Source organism: Schistocerca cancellata, chromosome 1 (genome assembly GCF_023864275.1).
Source record: "Schistocerca cancellata isolate TAMUIC-IGC-003103 chromosome 1, iqSchCanc2.1, whole genome shotgun sequence".
Taxonomy (NCBI): domain Eukaryota; kingdom Metazoa; phylum Arthropoda; class Insecta; order Orthoptera; family Acrididae; genus Schistocerca; species Schistocerca cancellata.
Window position 1 is genome coordinate 1,153,871,832 of NC_064626.1, and position 25,983 is coordinate 1,153,897,814.

The window sequence follows — 25,983 nt, forward strand, 5'->3', positions numbered from 1 at the left end:
TCATTTACAAAATTTGTCAGTTGCTGAGGATCTTCTATTATCCTATCCCTCTCTTAGATTTGCACTGTATAATATCCATGTTTGCCTTTTCCAGTTTCTTGTTTTATGACATCCCACACAACTTTGGTTTTATTTTCTGCATTAAATATTATTTTGTCAGTGAATTTCTTTGAGGAATTTATGTGTCTTTGATGACATTTCAATACATTCAATTAGCCATTTATTTTCCTTAGCTGCTGCTGTAGAAGTGGCTACTTTTGGAAATGTCTCCTCAAAGATTATTTTAACTCTTTAAGTGACAGTGGTAAATGCATATACCTTTGGTAAACAATAAGAATTACCATGCATGATTCTTTTTCTTGTAATTCATATGTATGAATATTTATCACCATATACCTTATGGGGAACTTGATTTGCTTTAATTTACTTTGCACAGGGAGACAAAAACAAGTGGTCATAGCACAGTATTGGATGGATTGAAACTGAGTTTATTGTGTGTTTTACTCTGTGTGATTCTAGTAAAGCCAACCAGTGCCCTTAAAGAGTAATAGGAGACCCTTTACTAGTTCATTATTAGACATGTTTTCTTCAGTACTTAATGACCCAAATATTCTGTGTCTTTTGATGTCAAACACTTTGCATTGGAAGATTAGGGGGTTCAGTTTTATCTCCTCTACGACATAGTCTATACTTAGGGGCTCCTTTCTCTATACTCATCATGTGCAGGTGTTTCTTAAAGTACTGTGGCCAGTCATTAGATCTGCCATGAATTTAATCTGTCTCCTGTTCCAATTCAGCATTATAGAACTTCTCTTGAAATATGGATTTGGCATCAGAATGTTGCCATGTTATGTTTTTGGATCATAGTCCAATATTATACATGTTTCCTCTCATCCAGCTATGTAGTTTTGATTTTACCATCACATTGGTGATGTTTTCGGTAGGCTCCGGTCCAATAAATGGAGTCATCACATCTCTCCGGGCCAGCCTATCAGTTTGTCCATTGCTGTTCATTCTTGAGTGACCAGGGACCCACAGCAGTTTTACCCTGTTGCTTTCCCGTGGTCTCACAAGGGGCTGATACAGAGTTCAGAGCTGCTAGGTGTCTGAATAAATGTAGACGCTACAATCCTTGCAGCCTTATGATCTTGTGTTCTTTTTGACCCATCAGTAAACCAGACTGTGTCTGCTGAATGGTGCAATGGTTCATTCTTTCACTGCTTCATTCCTTCAATTGTTAAATTGAAAGATTTATCAAAGAAGCTGGAAGTAATTGTAGATTCAGCTGATATTTTACTGACCATTATTATATTTATCACTCTCCGTATATTGGTGTGAGATTCTGGATATCTTATTGGTGTCCAGTTATTTCCAGTTTTTAATGTGGATGCCCCTGCTGCTGCCTCCATTGCAGCCCAAAGGTTTAGTGGGAGCATGTCCAGCATGGTCTCCACCCCACCAGTAAGTGTGTTGCTAATTCCCCTTGTTATGGCTAAGCAGGCCAATCTGCACATTGCCAGGCTCCTTAGCAGCCACCTTCTGTTCTACTTCATTCCACCATAATTTAGCCCTGTAAATTATCATAGGTCTTATTACAGTGGTGTATATCCAGTATGCACTTTTGAGCTTTAGACCCCAGTTTTTATCACAGCCTCTTCTAGTGCTCATAAGTGTACCTTTTGCTTGGAATATATGTCCTTTATGTGAGAGATCAATGATAGTTTCACATCCAGGATTACCACTAGACACTTCACTACCCCCTCTACTGGTAGAGTTTCATAGACAAGCTTGAGATCCCACCATTACGTTTATTGAATATGCTTGCTTGTAAATGGTACTACAACAGTTTTCTTAGGAGTGACTCTCAGATCCTGTTTTTTGCACCAGTTTTGCACATTGTGTCAGCAAATTTCCTAAGTATTACTATGACTAAATCATGTGCATATCGTTTGCAATAATATTTAACTCTTTAATGAGTTCCTTCACTTCTAGATTCTACAGCAGTGGGGACAAGACCCCTCCTTGCAGACACCCATCTCATTCATCATTGTAGCTTTTATCTTTCTTCTACTCAGTATGGTCTTAATCCACCTGGGTATGGTGGTCTCAGTAACCATGGATTTGAAGGTTGTATTGCTAAAAAAACCCTTGATATCTAGGAAGATGCAGAGAGCAATTTCCTGAAAGTGTAGAGTTTTTACTACCCTCACAAGAAATTGGTAAAGTGCTGTTTCACATGATTTGCCTGGTTGGTATGCATGCTGGTTTACATGTGCAGGAATTTCACATAACCTGTTTTCCTAAAAGTGCACATTAACCAGTTTTTCTAATGTGTTTAGAAGAAAGGAAGAGACACTGATTGGTCTCATATCCTTAGCTGTGGTATCATAAATTCTCCCTGTCTTTGTAATGAAAAGAATTCTCACTGTTCTCCAAGCATTAGGAATGATACCTGCTGCTAGACTGATGCTAAACAGTGTATGCAGGTATCTAATTAATCCCTCTCCTGCTGGTTCAAGTAGAGATGGGAAGATTCCATCTGGGCTTGGTGACTTGAACGGTTGAAACATTCCCATTGCGCACTGTATTTTTCTGAAATTGACACATTCTCTGGCAGATTTCCAGTTCTCCATTTGATTATCTTCAAAACGAAGCCTCACAGTGACTGACTCTTGGTCTGTGTTTTCTGCCAGAGGGCATTGAGGGAAGTGAGTCCTGAGGAGCATATCCAGTATCTCACTCACTGTCCTTGTATACCCACCATCCTTCTTCCTTAGAGTACCTCCTGGATCTGTTGGTATTCTAGTGAGGACCACCTGAACAAGCTCCACCTGCTGGAAGGTTACGTTGACCATTGGATATCCCCATTTGATAACTGTCATCTATAAAACCAAGACTGCAGTATTAAAGGCCTGTTTCCTTATTTCTTGCCTCAACTTTTTCCGTATCCGATTATCTTCAGAAGTGGCAGGGTTAGCCTCTTCCCCCATGACCACATAAATAGTTGTTGGTTTCTTGTAACTTATGTTTTTCGTCATGTCTGTGCCACAACAGTGTGCTGGTTTGTTCTTCCACTGCTCCCTTCTTCCAGTTGCCACACTGAAAGGTTTATTAAAGAAGCTGGAAGGTACTGTGCTACCACTCGGTGGCTTCTCTCATCATGCACTGCTGTTCGCAGTCTGGCCTCAGCAACCAGAGAATGGTCATGTGTGCATGAGTTGCATTAGTGTGAGAGTGTATGTGTATGTTGTCTATTTCCGATGAAGGCCTTGTTGGCTGAAAGCTTACTTTCTGACAGATATTTTGTTGTGCCTATCCATGACTAAGCATCTCCATTATATGGTGAGTAGCAGCTACCCCTTCATAATATTGTCATATTCCATTCTGAATTTCCATTGTTTGATATGTTCAATTTAGTTATGATTACTACCCTTATGAGTCAAAAGGCTATAGGTGGCAGTAAAAAAGTGAGTGTATGGGATAATTTAGTATAAAAGTGTATGAAAATAGTTCTACACCTACATCTATGTGATTACTCTGCAGTTCTCAATTAAGTGCCTGACAGAGAATACATCGAACCACCTCTGAGCTACTTCTCCACTGTTCCACTCTTGAACAGGACTCGGGAAAAATGAATACTTATATCTTTCTGTGTGAGCTCTGATTTCTCTTATTTTATTATGGTAATCATTTGTCCCTAGGTGGGTGCAACAAAATATTTTCACACTCTGAGGAGAAAGTTCATGACTGAAATTTCACAAGAATTGTGATCAAGCAGTGAAAAATGCCTTTGTTTGAATGACTGCCACCCCACTTCATGTATTATATCCAAGGCACTCTCTGAACTGTTTCAAAAATAGTGCAAAACAAGCTGTCCTTCTCTGAACTTTTTCTATGTTCTCAGTCAGCCCTATCTGATGCAGACCCATGTCTCACAACAGTCCTCCAGAAGAGGGCAGACAGGCACAGTGTAAGCAGTCTCTTTAGTAAACATGTTATATTTTCTAAGTGTTTTGCCAGTTAATCACAGTCTTTGGTTTACTTTCCCCGTAAAAATATCTATGTGATTTTTCCAAATTAAGTTATTCATAACTGTAATCACTAAGTATTTAGTTGAGTTTACAGCCTTTAGACTTGTGTGATGTATCATTTAACTGAAATTTAGCAGATTCTTTCTAGTGCTCATGCAAATGATTTCTCATTTTTCATGATTTAGAGTCAATTGCCACCATACAGATATCCTGTCTAAATCACTTTGCAATTTTTTTGACCATCTTATGACTTTACATGATTGTAAATGACAGTATCATCTACAAGTAATCCAAGGGGCGTCAGATTGTCTCTTAAATCATTTATGTAGATCAGGAACAACAGAGTGCCTGTAACACTACCTTGGGGAATGCCAAATGTTACTTGTATTTTACGTGATGACTTTCCATCAAACCTGACACACAACTGAGACGATAATATATAGGCATGCAATTAATTAGCAGTCACTTGTGAGGAATAGTATCAAAAGTCTTCTGGAGACGTAAAAATATGATATAAATTTTGTGCCCCCTATCAATAGCACTCATTACTTTGTGAGAATAAAGATCTAGTAGTGTTTCACTATAACAATATTTGCTGTATATGTGTTGGCTGTTTGTCTATAAATCATTTTCTTTGAGGCGATTCATAATGTTTGAGCACAGTGTTTGTTCCAAAATCCCTCTGAAAATCGATGTTAGTGATATGGGTCTGTAATTCATTGGAATACTCCTATTTCCTTTCTTGGATACTGGTGTCACTTGTGCATCTTTCCAGTCTTTTGGTGCAGGTCTTCCTATGAGGAGCAGCTGCATATGATTGCTAAGTGTGGAGCTACTGTATCAGAATACTCAGAAAGGAATCTGACTGGTATACAATCTGGTCTGCAAGCCTAGCCTTTTGTAAGTGTTTTAAGCTGCTTCACTACGGCAAAGATATCTTCCTCTAAGGTAATCATGTTGGCAGATGTTCTTGGTCGAATTCTGGAGTATTTACTTTGTTTCTGATGGAATTTTGACAAACCATGATTAGTAACTCTGAGTGCGACTCTCATCAACATCACCATTGTTATCATGCAGTGAAGTTATTGGTTGCATCCTGTCATTGGCACTTTATATACAACCAGAACCTCTTTGGGTCATCTGCCAAATTTCGAGACAGAGTTTCATTGTGGAAACTATTAAAAGCATCTCACATTGAAATTCATGCTAAATTCAAGCTTCTATAAAACTTCATCAATTTTGAGGTGTTTGCATTCTTTTAAATTTGGCACACTTTTTTCATTTCTTCTGGAATAGTGTTCTGACCTGTTTTGTGTACCATGGAGAATCAGTAACATCCCTCATTAATTTATTTGGTATATATCTCTCAGTCACCATTGATACTATATCTTTGAATTTAAACCACATGTGCCGTGCACATACATAGTCAGATTGAAAGGAGTGGATATTGTCTCTTAGGAAGTCCAGCTACAACAACCTTGTGGTCACTAATCTCTGTATCTGTCCTCATGCTACTTATTTGATCAGGATTATTCATTGCTAAGTGGTCAAGCATGCAACCATTTACTCTTCACAATATAAAGAAGATTGAAAAACATTACAGCAAAACAACATGATCTAGCTTCCTGGAAAAATAGGAGGATGTCTTCCCAGAGTGATCAAAATTAGGAACAGAAAAAAATTATATATTGTACTTATAGGAGAAGCTGGTGTGGAAGGTACAGATAGTCAAATTACCAACAAAAACATCGGTTAGCTTATGAAACTTCTTCGACAGAAACCTAGAATTTTTTCATGCTTATCTGTGTGTGCCTGTCTTTTCTGCTGCTTGGTAAGCACAAACTGTTCTGCCTTTTGATTGCAGTCATGGGAATTTTCTTTACAGCCATTTCTTACATGATGTATTATCACTAGATGTATCCGGTTTATTAATAGCAGCATGAGATATTGTTTAAAATCTCAGTCCCTATGCAGACTGATAAAATAGGTCCACATTGAATAACAAAGAGAGAAATTAAAATATGACAGTTAACTCTAATAATGTCATGAATGTTAATTGTAGAATCCTATTTTAAAATTAATGAAACTGCAAAATTTTTTATTGAAATTGTGCCTATTTCCTTGCCTGTACCCTATGAAAATTTGGACTTAATATAATTAGTTTTCCAAGGTACTGGATATGGAATGTTATAAAATGAATTTTTCAGTCTGAAGTAGATCATGCACTGATATGAAATATCCTGGCTGGTTGAAACACTGTGCTGGACTGAGACTTAAATTCAGAACCTTTGCCTTTCACAGGCTTTTGGATCACAATGGACATTTTTGCTTCCCATACTTGTTACTCGGGAACAATGACATGGGGTGCAGGGGAAGTAAAATATTTAAGACATATTAATGCATTATTAAAAAGCATAGTGAAAATCATAGACATGTAAACAACATGATCTTAGAGCACTAGGTAAAGCTATTTGAAACAATACTATGAGAAGGAAAGTGCAATGATATTAAGTCACACCTATCATGACGACATAGTGAAAAAAAAAATCTGTCAATTTTTGGAATATTGCAGCACAGTGATAAAATTTTGCACAAGCCACCATTGCTTTTCCGTAGTTACCCCTTTTCCTACACCAGTCCTTTTCCTTCATCCATCTTCCTATCCCTTGAACCCTTCTGCCAAAAGAAGGAACCACTGGTTCCAAAAGCTTGCATATTTCCTTAACTTTTGTATGTTTTTTCTCCAGCTGCTGCTGTTTGGTCAGTAAATTTTTTATATACCAAATTGTATTATATGGAGTACGTATATAGATGTAGATGTGGATATTGTAGCGCGGGAATGTTTCCTTACCTTACTTGTAATTTGATTACAAAATAGGAGAGCAAGGCATGATAGGTGCTGCACAAAGAAAATGTTCACACGTGGTGAAGGAACACATCTAATTACCATCTATTCAACTACAAAGAACATATGAAATAATCTCAAAATTCATAAGTTCTGGACAAAGTCATTTGCTGACATCTGGAAAGATGTGTGGTGCAGTAGAAAAGGTGGACACCGAGCAAGGTGGCAGTCTCGTCCCCAAGTTTGAGCAACACAACAATATTCTGATGTGAGGCACGGAATTAATTTAGCAGAAGATGTGGCATAAAACACCATTTACATGCCCAGCTGCATGGCAGGAGTAGAGACAATGTGATGCGGGTGTCTCTCAAAATTCCACAGTATGCGTCGCCACATGGCTTGACCATAGCAGTGTTAGTGCAGAGCAGGATGTTGACACCATGAGGAGAATTTGGAAACTCTTCAAGGCTAGGTCAATGGGAATCTCGCTATGAACCACGCTGTTGATCTCTACTGGTAGCCAGCAAATGTAGTGCAGAAACAACAAAACAAACATGCCAAATTCAAACAGACACAGAATCTCCAAGATTGGCGATCTTTTACAGAAGCTCGAAATTTAGCGCAGACTTCAATGCGAGATGCCTATAACAGTTTCCACAACAAAATGTTGTCTTGAAACCTGGCAGAAAATCCAAAGAGATTCTGGTTATATGTGAAGTATGTTAGCGGCAAGAAACAATTGATGCCTTCTCTGTGCGATAGCAATGGAGATACTATAGAAGAGAGTGCTGCCAAAGCAGAGTTACTAAACACAGTCTTCCAAAATGCCTTCACAAAAGAAGACAAAGTAAATATTGCAGAACTTGAATCAAGAACAGCTGCCAACATGAGTAACGTAGAAGTAAATATCCTCTGAGTACTGAAGCAACTTAAATCACTTAATAAAAGCAAGTCTTCTGGTCCAGACTGTATACCAATTAGGTTCATTTCAGAGTATGCTGATGCATTAGCTCCATACTTAACAATCATATACGACCGTTCGCTCAACGAAAGATCCGTACCCAAAGACTGGAAAGTTGCAGAGGTCACACCAATAGTCAAGAAAGGTAGTATGAGTAATCCACTTAATTACAGGCCCATATCGTTAATGTCGATATGTAGCAGGATTTTAGAACATATATTGTGTTCGAACATAATGAATTACCTCGCAGATAATGGTCTATTGATACACAGTCAACATGGGTTTAGAAAACATCGTTCCTGTGAAACACAACTAGCTCTTTATTCACATGAAGTGTTGAGTGCTATTGACAAAGGACCTCAGATTGATTCCGTATTTCTGGATGGCTTTTGACACTGTATCACGCAAGCGGCTTGTAGCGAAATTGTGTGCTAATGGAATATCATCTCAGTTATGTGACTGGATTTGTGATTTCCTGTCAGAGAGGTCACAGTTCGTAGTAATTGATGGAAAGTCATCGAGTAAAACAGAAGTGATTTCTGGTGTTCCCCAAGGTAGGTGTTAAAGGCCCTTTGCTGTTCCTTGTCTATATAAACAATTTTGGAGACAATCTGAGTCGCTGTGTTTGGTTGTTTGCAGATGACGCTGTCATTTATCCACTAATAAACTCTTCAGAAGATCTAAACAAACTGCAAAATGTTTTAGAAAAAAATATCTGAACGGTGCAAAAAATGGCAGTTGACCGTGAATAACGAAAAGTGTGAGGTCATCCACATGAGTGCTAAAAGGAACTCGTTAAACTTCGGTTGCACGATAAATCAGTCTAATCTAAAAGCTGTAAATTCAATGAAATGCCTAGGTATTACAATTACGAACAACTTAAATTGGAAGGAACACACAGAAAATATTGTGGGGAAGGCTAACCAAAGATTGTGTTTTATTGGCAGGACACTCAGAAAATGTAACAGACCTACTAAGGAGACTGCCTACACTACGCTTGTTCATCCTCTTTTAGAATACTGCTGTACAGTGTGGGATCCTTACCAGATAGGACTGATGGAATACATCGAGAAAGTTCAAAGAAAGACAGCATGTTTTGTATTATCGCGAAATATGCGAGAGAGTGTCACAGAAATGATACAGGATTTGGGCTGGAAATTGTTAAAAGAAAGGCGTTTTACATTGTGACGGAATCTTCTCATGAAATTCCACCAACTTTCTCCTCTGAATGCAAAAACATTTTGTTGACACCGACCTACTTAGGGAGAAACGATCACCACGATAAAATAAGGGAAATCAGAACTCATACGGAAAGATTTAGTTGTTCATTCTGTCCGCGTGCTATACGAGATTGGAATAATAGAGAAATGTGAAGGTGGTTTGATGAACCCTCTGCCACACACTTAAATGTGATTTGCAGAGTATCCATGTAGATGTAGATGCATAAGTACCTGGTCACATGGCAGGATCTATAGCTCGGGGCAGAAGAAACAAGTGAATGGAGAAACTTGCTGCCTTGTAAGCTAGGAGCTGCTAAAATAGATGTGCAACAAAAGGCTTCCACAAAGTCCCCCCATCACCCTCTGCATGAGGGGAGCATTGGCTGTGAGCAAGGTGATGATGGCGAAGGCTGCTACCAGTGGGAGGCAGCATCTTATACCTGTGGTGAGGATGTTGGCGATGGGATCAAGACTGCAGTTGCCAGTCATGTGATGAGGGCAGGTGCTGGACTTGAGGGTGCCAAGTGTGATGTGTGAAGTGTGAAGTGGGTGGAGCATGACTGCTGGGTGGCAGCATGGTGGGTCATTTGATAGCTGAAAGTGCACGTGCTGGGCACTGTGAGTCTGAATTGCCAGTGCCTCCAGTGTGAGGATGGGCAGTGGCAGCTGTGGAGTGCACTGCTGGGAGTGCAAAAAATAACACTGTTGTGGAAGTGGTGGACACTGTGATGCAGTGTTGGTGGCATAGCTGGCTGTTGACAGCAGCAGAGGGGAATTCGCTGTATCAGGGATTGGTGGTATGGAGGAAGGGGTGTGGGCATCCTCTGCATCAGGCAGACTGGTGCCTTTGTTGTCAATGGCCAGTGAGATAGGGTGGCACCATCATAGCACGGTAGGTTTCCCATGGTTTCCTCAATTGTAGTGTGACAGGCCTATGCCAAGAAGACTTCGGTGGTTGGGGTGCTCGGCAGCACAGGTGGCGGCAGCAGTGTGGTTTTAATGAGGATGATGGTCGGGCTGAACGGTATGGGATCTGGCAGCATATAGCAAGCCTGAGTCTTTCGATGGAAATGCTGGTAGGGGTGTTGTGGAGTTGAAATGTAAATATCTTGGAGTCCTACTTCAGAACCCTGTGGGGGCTGGAAATTGTGTGGGTAAAGTGGGGGCTGGTGAGTGTCGATGCGTAACATAAAGTGTGTGCGTGGTGTGAGGTCACCGTGAATGAGGAAGGGTTGCAGGTGAGCCGTGCAGTACTGCAGGATGGTGACAAACTCAGTGATGATGTCATCTGCAGGTAGGTGGGCGGGCTCCAGGAAGTCAGCTGGGACAGCGAGTGGCTGGCTGTAAACAAGTTCAGTGGCAGACATCCCAAGGTAGGCAAGCAATATTGAGGCTGAGGAGTACTGGGGGCAGGGCAGCGGCCCATCTCTTGCTATGGCAGGTGAGAGAGGCCGTCAAGGTACAATGGAACCGTTCCACCGTGCCATTGGTGGACAGATGGCAGCTCCATGTTTGGTGGAAACCAATGCCGTAGAGGTCTGTTAGCATGTGATAAAGGGCAGATGTAAACTGGTATCTGTGGTCCACAGTGACAGCTGAAACAGGTGATCCATGTGGAGACGAAGGTGGTGGCTACCATGGCGACAGTTATGTCAGGAATTGGTGTTGTCTCAGGCCAGTGGGGGAACCTGTCCACCATGGTGAGGAGGTAGCGGCAGCCATCAGAGGAAGGTAGAGGGCTGATGAAGTCCATGTAAATGTGGGCATAGTAATGTGTGAAATCTAGGTAGGCAGCGATGGGGTCATTTATGTGGCAGCTAACCTTGATGTGCTGACAGGCGAGGCAGGTGCCATCCCAGTTCCTGCATTCCCTCTGAATACCTGGCCACATGGAATGTTCCATCACCAGAGTGGCAGATTTGTGCACGTTGGGGTGCACCAGGTTATGTAAATGGTCGAATGCGGCCTTGTGGAAGGCGCTGGGCAGGAACAGGCACAGTGAGCTGGTGGATACATTGCACCTCACATACTGTTGTCTGAGCCAGGAGCTGGCATACATTGAAGGCAGAGTGCAGTGACGTCATCCAGACACGAGGGGGCAAATTCCGAGTCATGCTCCGGGACCGTGCTAATGCCTCAAGATGAAAGTGCAGGTGTGGGTGAGGCAGTCAGTGACGACATTGTCAATTCTGGCTATGTGATGTATGTTGGTAGTAAATTCGGGATTGAATGACAGCTGCCAGGATTGATGGCAACACTGGTTGAAGTTCTTTGCAAGGGCCTACATTATGGGCTTGTTCGGTGAAGACTATGAAGTGACATGCCTAAAAGTATTTGCCTCATAGATTGCAAGTATACTGTGTTGCATGCGCTCCAGCATCATTGAGTGGCAGAGAGCTTGCTGGGGAAGAAAGTAAGTGGTTGCCAGATGTCACCGACATATTGCTGCGGGACAGTCCATTGGCTGTCTAGCTGGTGTCGACCTTGATGGCAAGTGGGGTGGAAATGGTGAGCAGAGTAGCATTCTCAAAGTCATGCATAGCAGCAGAGAAGCTGTCTTCTATTTTATTCATTCACAGCACTGGCTAGTTCCCCTTCATTTGGCCACCTTGGATTGTGGTGGTGTGTAGCTTCTGCTAGCAGTGGCATTTGTCAGATGGTGGCAGGAGAAGTTTAACATGCCGTGGAAGTGACAGAGGTCTTTATATGTCTCTGGGCTCGGGAAATTGAGGATGGCTTGTACTTTGACGACAGGGGATGTTAGCTGACGGGGGAGATGACAAGGTCCAGGAATACCACCTTGCTAGCACCAATAATGCACTTTACTGTGTTGACTATGATGCCAGCATCCTGGAGGCATTTGAAAATACTGCAGAGGTGCTCGTGGTGTCCCTTGGGCATCACAGAAGACACGAGTATGTCATCAAAGTAGGCAAAACAGCAGGGCAAGCCATGCAATGTGCTGCCCAAGAAACACTGTCACATTTGGGTGCCATTATGGAGGCCGAAGGACGTACACGCATCATTGTAGAGTGCAAGTGGCATGATGATGGTGGCGTTCTGGATGTACTTGTATGTCTGGATGAGAGCCTCGTGCAGTCATTTGTGCTGAAACTTGTAGCTTGGGCTAGCGCATTATTTTAGCTGCTTAAGAACAGCACTGTGTATCAGTCAGGTATGGTGGGGTTTTTTAGCTTCTGGTAATCACTCCTTGGGTACAGGAGTCTTCCTTCTTCTTGACAAAGTGAAGAGCAGATGCCCACGGGCTCTTAAAAGGGTGCAGCACACAGGCAGTGAACGGCCTGTCAAATTCAATCTTGGCGATGCTGAGTCTGTGCAGTGGTAGCTGCCATGGCCGGCAGAAGACGGGTTGTCCAGGAGTGGTGTCAGTGTAGTGGACAGTTGATTGGTGGACCTTATGAGGGGCGCTGGATGGGCATGTGAGAGCAGGAAATTGTGCCTTTAGGTCGGAATAGGGGCTGGAATATGCCACCTGCTTAATGTGTGTGTGTGTGTGTGTGTGTGTGTGTGTGTGTGTGTGTATGTGTGTGAATTTCTAAGTGGCCAAACAGCTGAGGTCATCGGTCCCTAGACTTAAACGAACTTATGCTAAGAACAACACACATACCCATGCATGAGGGAGGGAGGCCTCGAACCTCCAGCAGGAGAGGCTGCACAATTCATGACATGACATCTCAAACCACGTGGCCATTCCACGCGGCCTGCTTCATGTCTAAAGGAACAGCGAAATGAGTGGTGCACTTTGTTGAGCTCCCTGTCACTGTCAATGAGGTGTCAGCATGCAACGCTAGCAAGCAGGCAGTAGTGTCAAATGAAGTCTGCAGTGATAATGGGGTCAGTGACGTCAGTGATAGTAAAGGTCCAGGGGAGGTCCCGTTGGAGGCCGAGATCAAGGTCTTGGTGATGTATGCCATAGGTGGTGACGGTGGTGTTGTTTGCTGCCTTCAGGACGATAGCTGAGATGGTGCCAGGGTCTTGTACGAGCTGGTACAGTAAATTGACAACGTGGAGAAGCTGTTGATCAGGAATGGCATAGCAGAGCAAACGTCATGGATGAACAGATGCTGGGAAATTGAGCAACAGCTGGGTGTGCATAATTGCAGTGACCATTTCCATTTGGGTGCCAGGAGCAGGCTCCCTGCAGTTCACAGCATCCAGGCCGAAATGCTCATTGGAACAGCAGAGGCTGGCTATGTTGTGAAAAGTGTTTGTAGGTTGGCTAGAGCTGTGGCAGCAGTAGTTGTTGTTCCACCAGTGGCTGGAGCTGCACGGACAGTGGCGATTGGAATCAATGCAGGCCACAGTAGCTTGCAGCATTGTCATGTAGGTGCTGAGATGGGTGAGGATGTCATATACCCCCAGTTACTGGCTGCTGGCTGTGAGCTGGCGGGACTGGAGCAGCTGGTATGTCATTAATTGTATGTCGAGTGGCAAGGGTGGCTCAAAATGGGGTGGCTGGTGGAGTGACGGCCAGCTGGCTATGCCGGATGGTGGTGGCTCTATCACGTGGCGATGACAGTTGCAGGCAGTGAGGCCAGCATCTTGTGAACATGGTGAGGCTGGCAGCGTTGCTGAAGGAGAGGTCAGCGTGTGACGCCACAGCTGTCTGTATTGGGGCCGGGAGGTGAGCTAGCCAGATGTTGTGTAGGAAGTTGTCAGAGACCATTTATGGCCCCATCAGGTTTCAGAGAAGGTGCAGGACTTGTGAGGGTTTCCAGTCCCCACACTGCTCAAGGGGAATGGGGGCCAGATGCACTGCATTTCAGACGACGTGAGTTCTGTCATGAGATGGTGCTGGAGTGTCTCATTGCAGGTGGTGTTTGGAGATAACGAAATGACTATGTGGGCCTCCATCACATAGGCTGACTCAAGCTGGCTGATCACGTAGCAAACTCGGTGGCGTCCTGAGTGATGCCGCTGCTGGTGGAGATGGTGTCTGCCAGGAAAACCACAGGTGCATGTCCCATAGAGTGAAAATTGGTAGGTGAGCTGTGGCACAGCCTGACAAAATGGTGGCGGCTCTATAGGGCAACAGGTGTCAGCATGTCAAAGCAGGGAGGAACAGTGGTGGAGGTAGCAGAAGCAGGGATTGATGCAGGTGTCATTGTGGAGTCTGATGACAGTGGTTGGGTTGCCGGTGGTCGCATTGCCATGTGCAGGTTGGTGTTGCTGCCTTCCAGTTCTGCAAGGTGCATGGTGAACTTGGTGATGATGCCATGTGGCACCAGAATGGCAGCCGCATGTGGTGAAGTGTATGTTGGGGTGAAGAGGGAAGCCATTGCTGCCAGGTTGCACAATGGATGGCAAAACATACAAGACAAGTGGCTCATGTTGCGAAACTCTTGTTTCTGTAGCAAGAAAATGGAAGTTGCTGAAGGTTCGCGCATGTGTGCAAAAGTCACAACGAGTGCTAACAGAACGAGGCAGCCAACACCAGGTCAAAATAGCAAATTAAGTCGATGGAGTCTGTTGCCAGGTCACCAGTGTAGGAATGTTTCCTTACCTATTTTATAAGTTGATTATGAAATAGTAGAGCAAGGAATGGTAGGCACAGTACAAAGAACAATGTTCACATATGGTGAAGGAACACATCTAATTACCAACTAGGCAACTACAAAGACAAACACATAATAGTCTTGAAATTCATAAGTTCTGAGCAAAGTCTCATGCCGTCGTGGTTGGTGCCAAAAGAGGTGTGGCACAGTAGAAAATGAGAAAGCTGATCAAGGTAACAGTCTTGTCCCTGAGTTTCACCAACACAACAATATTCCAGTGTGAGGTGTGGAATTAATAGTCTTTGGCAGAAGATGCAGCATGAAGCACCATTTGCACATCCAGCTGCATAGCAGGAGTAGAGACGATGTGGCACATGTGTCTTTCAAAATTTCACAGTACATGTCACCATGTGGTGTGTCTGTAGCAGTGTGGGTGCAGAGAAGGAACTAATATTGACACCGTGAGTATGGAGACTGGTCGAGGCTAGGTCGGTGGAAGTCTCACTACAGACCGAGCTGTTGTTGTCTACCGGTAGCCAGCGAGTGTAGTATGCAGGAATTTGTCAGATGGCAGGATCAATAGCTTGGGATGTAACACACAAAAGATAGAAACTCGCTGCATTGGCAGATGGCCATTGTGAACTAGGGACATATGCAGCTGCTAAGACAGCTGTGCGGTGAAAGGTTGCCACAGTAGTATATGTATTTTCTTATGTGATTTTTAGTTTTCAACACAAATTTGCTTGAAAGGAACAGTAGCACATAATTCATTTGTATTTGATATTATGAGAAATGTAATTAATTATCATTCTAGTAATATGAATATTATATGTATGTTATTGTTACACCATATTTTAGTTTAAGAGCTAAATAAATTTATAATTTCAGTATTAAGTTGAAAGATACTCCTTCCTCTTAGGTTATAGAGTACCTGGTATCAGCTGGTGCTAATGTACATGCCAGAAATGTCCTGGGGGAGACAGCACTTCATGTAGCAGCTCGTTCCTGGCACGTGGAGACATTCAAATTTTACCAGGATTCAGGTATTCCAATGGATTCACTGGACATTTATGGCAGAACTGTTCTTCACCATGCTGCTGCATCTAGGTCATGGAAAGTACTGAAGTACCTGTTGGAAGGAGATTGGGTACCTATTGACTGCAAAGACAAATATGGGCAGACACCACTAATGTTATGTTCAAGCTCTCCAAATGGCGTACGTAATTAAGAGTGTCTTCCTTGCTGTGTTTAAATAATTTATTATAATTATTTGAGTATCATTTTAAAATATAGCAGATGTTACTAAAATGTCTACTCTAAAAGATATTATGAAGTAATAAGACTAAAAGAAACAAGGAAATGTTGACAACAGTTCTTTATCTTAAAGCAATTTTCTTAGCCACTAGGTGCTAAATTATCAGAGAGAAGAAACGTAAAATATGGAGCTCAGATAGAGCTCAGAGTATTATCAGATTTTGTAATATTTCATTGTTGCTGCATTCTTTGATAAACAGCCCTGATATTAGGGAAACAGTGGTATTGGAGTTATAGTCACATTTCACAGTGGTAATATAATTACTTGTTGTTTTAGGAATCCTGTTTAATCGATTTTATTTATAAATTTTAAGGTTTGAGCTTTCCAGCTGTAGCACTCTTAGTAAATTCAGCCCAATATAAACTAGTGTGAATTACAGAAAAGCTGAAAAAATCAGGCTATTCCCTAACCCCAAAGGTCTGGTTATCACAGGTGAGATTATAGTTGATCCCATGGTGTGATTGAATTCCTGGATGTATTGTATTCTGTTTAACACATTCTGTTCTGCATCATGTCATCAAACAAGCTAGAAACAACTGAATATTCCAAGAACAAACCAAAAATAATTTAGTGCATTTAAGGCATGAAGCAGATAAACCTGATAAAGCAAATGCTGTTAAATTGCATGGTGACAAGAGATGCTAGGCAGCTTGTGTTAAGCTGAAAAAATTGGAAACTAAATTCAGTGGATTCTTCAGAACAGTAGCTGTAAACACAAGTTTAATAGAATAGTTGACCATGCACTGGGTAAATATCCATTCAGTAGTATACTTCATAATGGGAGGGACCCTCTGTGGTATACATCCATTGTAAAGAAACATCTAAAGAAATAGAGGCTACCACTTAATAGGTGTAAAGCAAAGTATAGGACTGTAGATAGAGCAATGCTGAATGAAACACATTTGGCTGTCAAAATGGCAATGTGTGAAGTCTTCTGTGACTACCGTAGCGGAATATTGTCAAGTGAACTTTCGCAAAACTCAAAGATATTGTGGTGCTGTGTGAAGGGTTTTAATAGCACCAAAGCATGTCAAGTTCCTAACAAATGAAATCGGAACTGAAAATGAGGATAGCAAAGCAAAAAACGGGAATGGTTAACTCTGTTTTCAAATGTTCCTCTACAAAGGAAAACCTAGGAATATTGTCCCGATTGAACCTGTAACATTCCAGTCTTATGGTTACCACCCCTGCATTATGTAATACTAGATCAATGCTCTGATATCTCCAGCTGTAGTTAAATTCAATTACTTTTCGATAATAGGAAAAAGGCTTTTAGAAGAATACTAACAATACCAAACAATAGCAGTTACAATACCCTTTGTACCATAAACAATCAAAATCAGATTCACGAAATTAATATATGGAAAAAGTTTAGATAAAAGAATAATATATTTCGTTCTCATCATCTGTGAATGGTAGGAATTAAATCTTGAGCCTATTTAACAAAATATAGGTAATTGACCATTTAGCATTGTTAGAATGCTTATTTCTGCCACTTCAATATTAATGTGATATTTATGTAATAGAGGGAAACATTCCACGTGGGAAAAATATATCTAAAAACAAAGATGATGAGACTTACCAAACAAAAGCGCTGGCAAGTCGATAGACACACAAACAAACACAAACATACACACAAAATTCAAGCTTTCACAACAAACGGTTGCTTCATCAGGAAAGAGGGAAGGAGAGGGAAAGACGAAAGGATGTGGGTTTTAAGGGAGAGGGTAAGGAGTCATTCCAATCCCGGGAGCGGAAAGACTTACCTTAGGGGGGAAAAAAGGACACGTATACACTCGCACACACACACATATCCATCCGCACATACACAGACACAAGCAGACATTTGTAAAGGCGAAGAATTTGGGCAGAGATGTCAGTCGAGGTGGAAGTAAAGAGGCAAAGATGTTGTTGAAAGACAGGTGAGGTATGAGTGGCGGCAACTTGAAATTAGCGGAGGTTGAGGCCTGGCGGATATCGAGAAGAGAGGATATACTGAAGGGCAAGTTCCCATCTCCGGAGTTCTGACAGGTTGGTGTTACTGGGAAGTATCCAGATAACCTGGACGGTGTAACACTGTGCCAAGATGTGCTGGCCATGCACCAAGGCATGTTTAGCCACAGGGTGATACTCATTACCAACAAACACTGTCTGCCTGTGTCCATTCATGCAAATGGACAGTTTGTTGCTGGTCATTCCCACATAGAAAGCTTCACAGTGTAGGCAGGTCAGTTGGTAAATCACGTGGATGCTTTCACACGTGGCTCTGCCTTTGATCGTGTACACCTTCCGGCTTACAGGACTGGAGTAGGTGGTGGTGGGAGGGTGCGTGGGACAGGTTTTACACTGGGGGCGGTTACAAGGGTAGGAGCCAGAGGGTAGGGAAGGTGGTTTGGGGATTTCATAGGGATGAACTAAGAGGTTACGAAGGTTAGGTGGACGGCGGAAAGACACTCTTGGTGGAGTGGGGAGGATTTCATGAAGGATGGATCTCATTTCAGGGAAGGATTTGAGGAAGTCGTATCCCTGCTGGAGAGCCACATTCAGAGTCTGATCCAGTCCCGGAAAGTATCCTGTCACAAGTGGGGCACTTTTGGGGTTCTTCTGTGGGAGGTTCTGGTTTTGAAGGGATGAGGAAGTGGCTCTGGTTATTTGCTTCTGTACCAGGTCGGGAGGGTAGTCGCGGGATGCGAAAGCTGTTTTCAAGTTGTTGGTGTAATAGTTCAGGGATTCCGGACTGGAGCAGATTCGTTTGCCACGAAGACCTAGGCTGTAGGGAAGGGACTGTTTGATGTGGAATGGGTGGCAGCTGTCATAATGGAGGTACTGTTGCTTGTTGGTGGGTTTGATGTGGACGGACATGTGAAGCTGGCCATTGGACAGATGGAGGTCAACTTCAAGGAAAGTGGCATGGGATTTAGAGTAGGACCAGGTGAATCTGATGGAACCAAAGGAGTTGAGGTTTGAGAGGAAATTCTGGAGTTCTTCTTCACTGTGAGTCCAGATCATGAAGATGTCATCAATAAATCTGTACCAAACTTTGGGTTTGCAGGCCTGGGTAACCAAGAAGGCTTCCTCTAAGCGACCCATGAATAGGTTGGCGTATGAGGGGGCCATCCTGGTACCCATGGCTGTTCCCTTTAATTGTTGGTAGGTCTGGCCTTCAAAAGTGAAGAAGTTGTGGGTCAGGATGAAGCTGGCTAAGATAATGAGAAAAGAGGTTTTAGGTAGGGTGGCAGGTGATCGGCGTGAAAGGAAGTGCTCCATCGCAGTGAGGCCCTGGACGTGCGGAATATTTGTGTGTAAGGAAGTGGCATCAATGGTTACAAGGATGGTTTCCAGGGGTAACAGACTGGGTAAGGATTCCAGGCGTTCGAGAAAGTGGTTGGTGTCTTTCATGAAGGATGGGAGACTGCATGTAATGGGTTGAAGGTGTTGATCTACGTAGGCAGAGATACGTTCAGTGGGGGCTTGGTAACCAGCTACAATGGGGCGGCCGGGATGATTGGGTTTGTGAATTTTAGGAAGAAGGTAGTAGGTAGGGGTGCGGGGTGTCAGTGGGGTCAGGAGGTTGATGGAGTCAGGTGAAAGGTTTTGTAGGGGGCCTAAGGTTCTGAGGATTCCTTGAAGCTCTGCCTGGACATCAGGAATGGGATTGCCTTGGCAAACTTTGTATGTGGTGTTGTCTGAAAGCTGACGCAGTCCCTCAGCACATACTCCCGACGATCAAGTACCACTGTCGTGGAACCCTTGTCCGCCGGAAGAATGACGATGGAACGGTCAGCCTTCAGATCACGGATAGCTTGGGCTTCAGCAGTGGTGATGTTGGGAGTAGGATTAAGGTTTTTTTATGAAGGATTGAGAGGCAAGGCTGGAAGTCAGAAATTCCTGGAAGGTTTGGAGGGGGTGATTTTGAGGAAGAGGAGGACGGAACTGTTCCAAGCAGGGTTCAATTTGGATAGTGTCTTGGGGAGTTGGACCATTAGGAGTAGGATTAGGATCATTTTTCTTTGTGGCAAAGTGATATTTCCAGCAGAGAGTACGAGTATAGGACAGTAAATCTTTGACGAGGGCTGTTTGGTTGAATCTGGGAGTGGGGCTGAAGGTGAAGCCTTTGGATAGGACAGAGGTTTCGGATTGGGAGAGAGGTTTGGAGGAAAGGTTAACTACTGAATTAGGGTGTTGTGGTTCCAGATTGTGTTGATTGGAATTTTGAGGTTTTGGAGGGAGTGGAGCTGGAAGTGGGAGGTTGAGTAGATGGGAGAGACTGGGTTTGTGTGCAATTAGAGGAGGTTGAGGTTTGCTGGAAAGGGAGTGAAGGGTGAGTGAGTCGCCTTTCCGGAGGTGGGAAACCAGGAGATTGGATAGTTTTTTAAGGTGGAGGGTGGCATGCTGGCAGGTCGATAGACACATAAACAAACACAAACATACACACAAAAAGGCCAACCGCAATTTAGAACAGCCGGAAGGTGTACACGATCATAGGCAGAGCCACGTGTGAAAGCACCCACATGATTTACCAACTGACCTGCCTACACTGTGAAGCTTTCTATGTGGGAATGACCAGCAACAAACTGTCCATTCGCATGAATGGACACAGGCAGACAGTGTTTGTTGGTAATGAGGATCACCCTGTGGCTAAACATGCCTTGGTGCATGGCCAGCACATCTTGGCACAGTGTTACACCGTCCAGGTTATCTGGATACTTCCCAGTAACACCAACCTGTCAGAACTCCGGAGATGGGAACCTGCCCTTCAGTATATCCTCTCTTCTCGATATCCGCCAGGCCTCAACCTCCGCTAATTTCAAGTTGCCGCCACTCATACCTCACCTGTCTTTCAACAACATCTTTGCCTCTTTACTTCCACCTCGACTGACATCTCTGCCCAAACTCTTTGCCTTTACAAATGTCTGCTTGTGTCTGTGTATGTGCGGATGGATATGTGTGTGTGTGCGAGTGTATACCTGTCCTTTTTTCCCCGTAAGGTAAGTCTTTCCACTCCCGGGATTGGAATGACTCCTTACCCTCTCCCTTAAAACCCACATCCTTTCGTCTTTCCCTCTCCTTCCCTCTTTCCTGATGAAGCAACCGTTTGTTGGGAAAGCTTGAAATTTGTGTGTATGTTTGTGTCTGTTTGTGTGTCTATCGACCTGCCAGCGCTTTTGTTTGGTAAGTCTCATCATCTTTGTTTTTAGATATATTAAAGTGATTTTTATGTGTTTAGAAAATGTCGTAAACTTGTTCTAGCAAAGTAGGGAATATTATAGAGTGTTTGATAATATTGTTAAACTGTTTCATATTATAAATTATGTTTTGCATTATTATAACCAATAGTACATTGTGGGAAGAGTATAAATACTCGGCCTCGAGTATTGTTAGGAGAGTTGAGTGGTGGACCCACTACAATTGAGATAAGTTCTTGGTGCATCATTCAGGTTTGGATTTACAATATAGCAACTCGTGTGTTGGATATTGTCCAAAACAGCATATTAGAACAGTGAAGTGATGGATTATTTCGGAGTGTTAAACAGTTTGATTTAATATCGCAAAAGGCAGAATGATATGTGACTTTATATTCATACTTTGTTGAGTATTAGTGTTGAACAATGCATTGGACCTCACACACGCATTTCTATCAAATCACTGCATCTGGACTATTGCATATCACCAGTGTAGTATGTGCTACCATAGCTGTAGTAGTAACAATGAGTCTTATTACACCGAAGGATTATCATGAGCTCATATGATACAGGTTTTGAAATGAATAACTCTACATACTTACTTTACTTCAATTGTGGCCTACATAATTGTAGTGAAATCCATTATGGTGTCCTGTATTTGTTGAACAAGCATATTTTAGCTCATGTATGCAGTCGTCGAGGGACACCAAAGGCAAGATATTCACAGGTATTTAAACCATTTTTAACTATTCACTAACTGGTGGGATGTTACACACACTTGTATCACTGGAAAGATAGGTGAACTCAGTACTAGTATCAGTGGTGTTCATAAAAAGCTAAAATCGTTAAAATTGTATAAAGTTCCAGGGCCCAATGAAATTCCTAGCAGATTTCATCTCTCTCTCTCTCTCTCTCTCTCTCTCTCTCTCTCTCTCTCTTCCCCTCCCCCCTCTAACTACAGTGTATCATAGGTCCCTTGAACAAAAATCTGTGCCCAGTTCTTGGAAAAGAGCACAGGTCACATCTGTCTACAAGAAGGGTAGCAGAAGTGATCCGCAAAACTACCGTTCAGTATCCTCGACAAAGAATCTTAGAACATATTCTGAGCTGAAAAATAATAAGGGGTCTTAAACAGAGTGGTCTCCTCCATGCCAACCAGTATTGATTCCAAAACATCAATCAAATGAAACCCAACTTGCACTTTTCTCACATGTTACATTGAAAGCTTTAGATCAAGGCAGTCAAGTAGATGCAGTATTTCTTGATTTCCAAAAAGCATTTGACTCAGTACCACACCTGCCCTCAATGTCAAAAGTATGGTCAAATGGGTATCAAGTGAAATTTGTGACTCATAGGGAGGACACAGCATGTTATCTTGGATGGAAAGTCATTGCCCGATGTAGAAGTAACTTTGGGTGTACCCCAGGGAAGTGTGTTGGGAACCTTGCTGTTCAGGTTGTATATTGATGACCTCATAGTATTATTAATAGTAACCTCAGACTATTTGTGAAAAATGCAGTTATCTATAATCAAGTGCTGTTTGAAAGAAGTTGCATAAATATTCAGTCAGATCTTGATAAGATTTCAAAGTGGTGCAAAGATTGACAACTTGCTTTAAATTTACAGAATTTTTCACAGAATGAAAAAAAAAATGTATTTTCCTATGACTGTAATATCAATGAGTCACAGTTGAAATTAGTCAACTCATACAAATACCTTGATGTAAGAATTTATGGTGATATGAAGTGCGCTGATCACATAGACTTAGTTGTGGGTAATACAGGTGGTAGACTTCACTTTATTGTTAGACTAATGAGGAAGTGCAATCAGTCTACAGAAGTGATTGCTTACAAAATCACTTTGTGACCAATTATAGAATATTTCTGAAGAGTGTGTGGGATCTGTACCAAACAGGACTAACAGGGAATATTGAATGAATGCAGAGAAGGTCAGCACAAATGGTCACAGGTTTGTTTGACCCATGGGAGAGTGTCGCAGATACACCGAAGGAACTGAATTGGAAGACACTTGAATATAGAAGTAAACTATCCCGAGAAAGTCTATTAGCAAAGTTTCAAGAAGTGGCTTTAAATGATGACTGTAGGAATATACTACAATTGCCTATGTTTAGCTCACATAGGGATCGTGAGGATAAGATTAGAATAATAACTGCACACACAGAGGCATTCAAACAATCATTCTTCTCATGTTCAATATGTTAATAGATTGGGAAAAAACCCTAACAACTTGTACAGTGGGATGTATCCTCTGCCATGCACTTCACGGTGTTTGCAGAGTATGGATGTAGGTGTAGATGTATACATAGCATCACTATCATATCAATTACATTTACTTAGACATGCTATGCATACTCCATCAACAATATAACTTTTGTCACACCAGCAGTTACACAGATCATAAAATTCACTAGGTTACTTAAAAATGCCTATGATGGTATTTCAATCAAAGTATCTGTAGCCAGCTCCTGGGGTGGTGCAGTCGTACATGGTGCCACAAGTGCTCAAGTGCTTATTTATGTTTCGCTGTCAAAATATTTTTGCAATAGCCACCTGAGGCTCTGTGTTCCACAACAATATTGTGCTTACTCTTAGACTGAACTTTGATAATAAGCAATTCCTAGTAACAGGCTAATTGTCATATCAGTTCCCTTATCTATCTACTATGGATTCTTATTTGGAACTGAAGATGGCAGTGATCCGTAGGACATCTTTATCACAAGAGGAATGCATCAGGCAAGTTTTGACACAAGAAGACATTGGCAATGGGTGACTGTCACAGTACTTGAGATGCTTACAGAAGAAGGCTGACACAGATAGCTTACCTGTCTTCTGTGTACATTTTGGAGTAGCCGCCTGCTCCTTCAAGTGAAGGATATTATAGTATCTCAGACAGATGTGGCTGTGGCGCACTGGCTGAATTGGCTGATAAGATATTTGATGCAATAATGCCTGTGCTGGTAACTGCAGTGACACCTGTTTTTATACTCATTTATTGTGATGTTCTGTCTGCCAAAGTTGATTTGTTGATGAAACAGACTGGTGAACCGTGGACTCATTGGGATTGCAGCAAAGACAGAGACTGTTACTACAAGAGATCAAGAAGTCGCTTGTCAACTACCTTTTCAATGTCTGGGACAGGCCAACACTCCATCTGTTGGTACCACAAAAGATTTGGTGACCAGACGTATAAATGTACTATACCTTGTGCCCACCCAAATGCCAGCAGCAGTTGGACATAGGCATGTTAACTGATTCCCAAACTATGTCACAGCACCTGTTCATAAGTGACTGCAAGTCAGGACAAAAAACATGTGGTGGACATTGGTTTGCACCTTTGTGTATTTCTGCACATGCAGTTACACAGCAAGCAACCACCAACTACTTTCTGCCTGACTGCAATGAATAATTCCACCATTCCAGCATACAGTACACTATTGGGCGAACTGGAGATCGGGCTGTGGTGTGACCTAGCATGGGACTTTACAATTGCAGATGTGTTGGAACCATAATAAAGGCAGATTTTCTAGCATACTACCAACTGTTGCCAGATGTGACAAATGTGCAGCTTGTTGACTGCAACACCAGCTTAACCAGCTCAGGTTTTCGATAAAAAACGTCAGTGCAAATGGCTGCAAACCACAAGAGGTGAGCACATGGACTTACTGTGGAAATTCCCAGCAATGACACAAACTCCTGGAATGCTGAAAGAGGTACGTCACAAACAGTGCATTACATAAAAACTACCAATGGCCCACTGGTGTATTGTCACCCCTGATGTTTGGCCCCAGAGCATGTAGCCATAACAAAAGCGGAATTCAGCAGTATGCTTTGGGAATGTGTTATCCACCCATTGAGTAGTCCTTGGTCATCCCCACTTCTCTTAGTGCCTAGACTGTGCCAAGGCTTATACTCAGATCCCAATGGCTAAGGCAGACATACCATAGAAGGCCACAATCACTCCATTTGCTCTATTCAAGAGTCATTTCATTATATTTTGCCTCCAGAACGCCACACAAACTTGGCAAACGTTTACAGACTCCACATTACAAGGTCTCCCTTTCTGCTTTGCATATCTTGATGTTATTCTAGTTTTTTCAGCCTTGCAGCCTTTAATGTGATGTTTGAACATCAAAACAGTACAGTGTGGTTTTGAAAACCACCAAATGTGTTTTTGATCAGACACAGATTAACTTCCTGTGTCATAAGATCTCATTGTCATGTTCACTACCTTTGCCTGAGAAAGCTGAAACCATCTAGCAAATCACATGACCAAGAACCATTAAGGAATTGCATTGCTTCCTCGGTGTGCTTAATTTATGTTGCCAATTCCTGCCATATGAGGCTGAATTTCAAGAATTCTTAAGATGGCACTCAAGTTTGAGGCAGCCAAACAGTGCAATGAGGATGCTGCATTACTTGTGCAAGCCAAGCCGAATACACTCTTGGCATTAATGGTTGATGCGAGGTGAGTGGTGCAGCTTTACAACAACTGGGTAATGGCACAGTGGAAATTGTGTGCTTATGACAGAGAGCTCCTAACTATTATGAGGCTATTAAATACTTCTGAACACAAATGAAAGCCAAGGAGTTTACCATTTATACCGACCATAAGCCACTTATGTAAGTTTTCTGCCAAAAGAGTATCAGCTGTTTACCTCAGCAGTACAATCAACTTGTATACATAGCCCAGTTCAGCACAGTTTGTGATATTCGCCTGCTATATTTCTTTGTTCATTGTCCTTGGTGTTGACATACTGCATTGTTATACTGGCTGGAAAATGGGGGGTGGAAGTTCAACACTGACTACTGTTAATGATGTAGCCAACAGTTGCACAGTTGTGTTTCACACTTCATTACTTTCACTGTTCACAACCCCCCAATATTACACAATT

At 42.5% G+C, this 25,983-nt stretch overlaps 1 protein-coding gene across 1 annotated transcript in view; it reads left to right on the forward strand.

Annotated features, from left to right (window-relative positions):
• The window catches only part of LOC126093250 (serine/threonine-protein phosphatase 6 regulatory ankyrin repeat subunit C-like), a 289,268-nt gene that overhangs the window by 70,700 nt on the left and 192,585 nt on the right, over positions 1–25,983 (forward strand). Inside the window, exon 4 of the mRNA XM_049908709.1 lies at positions 15,493–15,789. Coding sequence (XP_049764666.1) covers positions 15,493–15,789 — 297 coding nt within the window. The remainder of the gene's footprint in view (positions 1–15,492; positions 15,790–25,983) is intronic.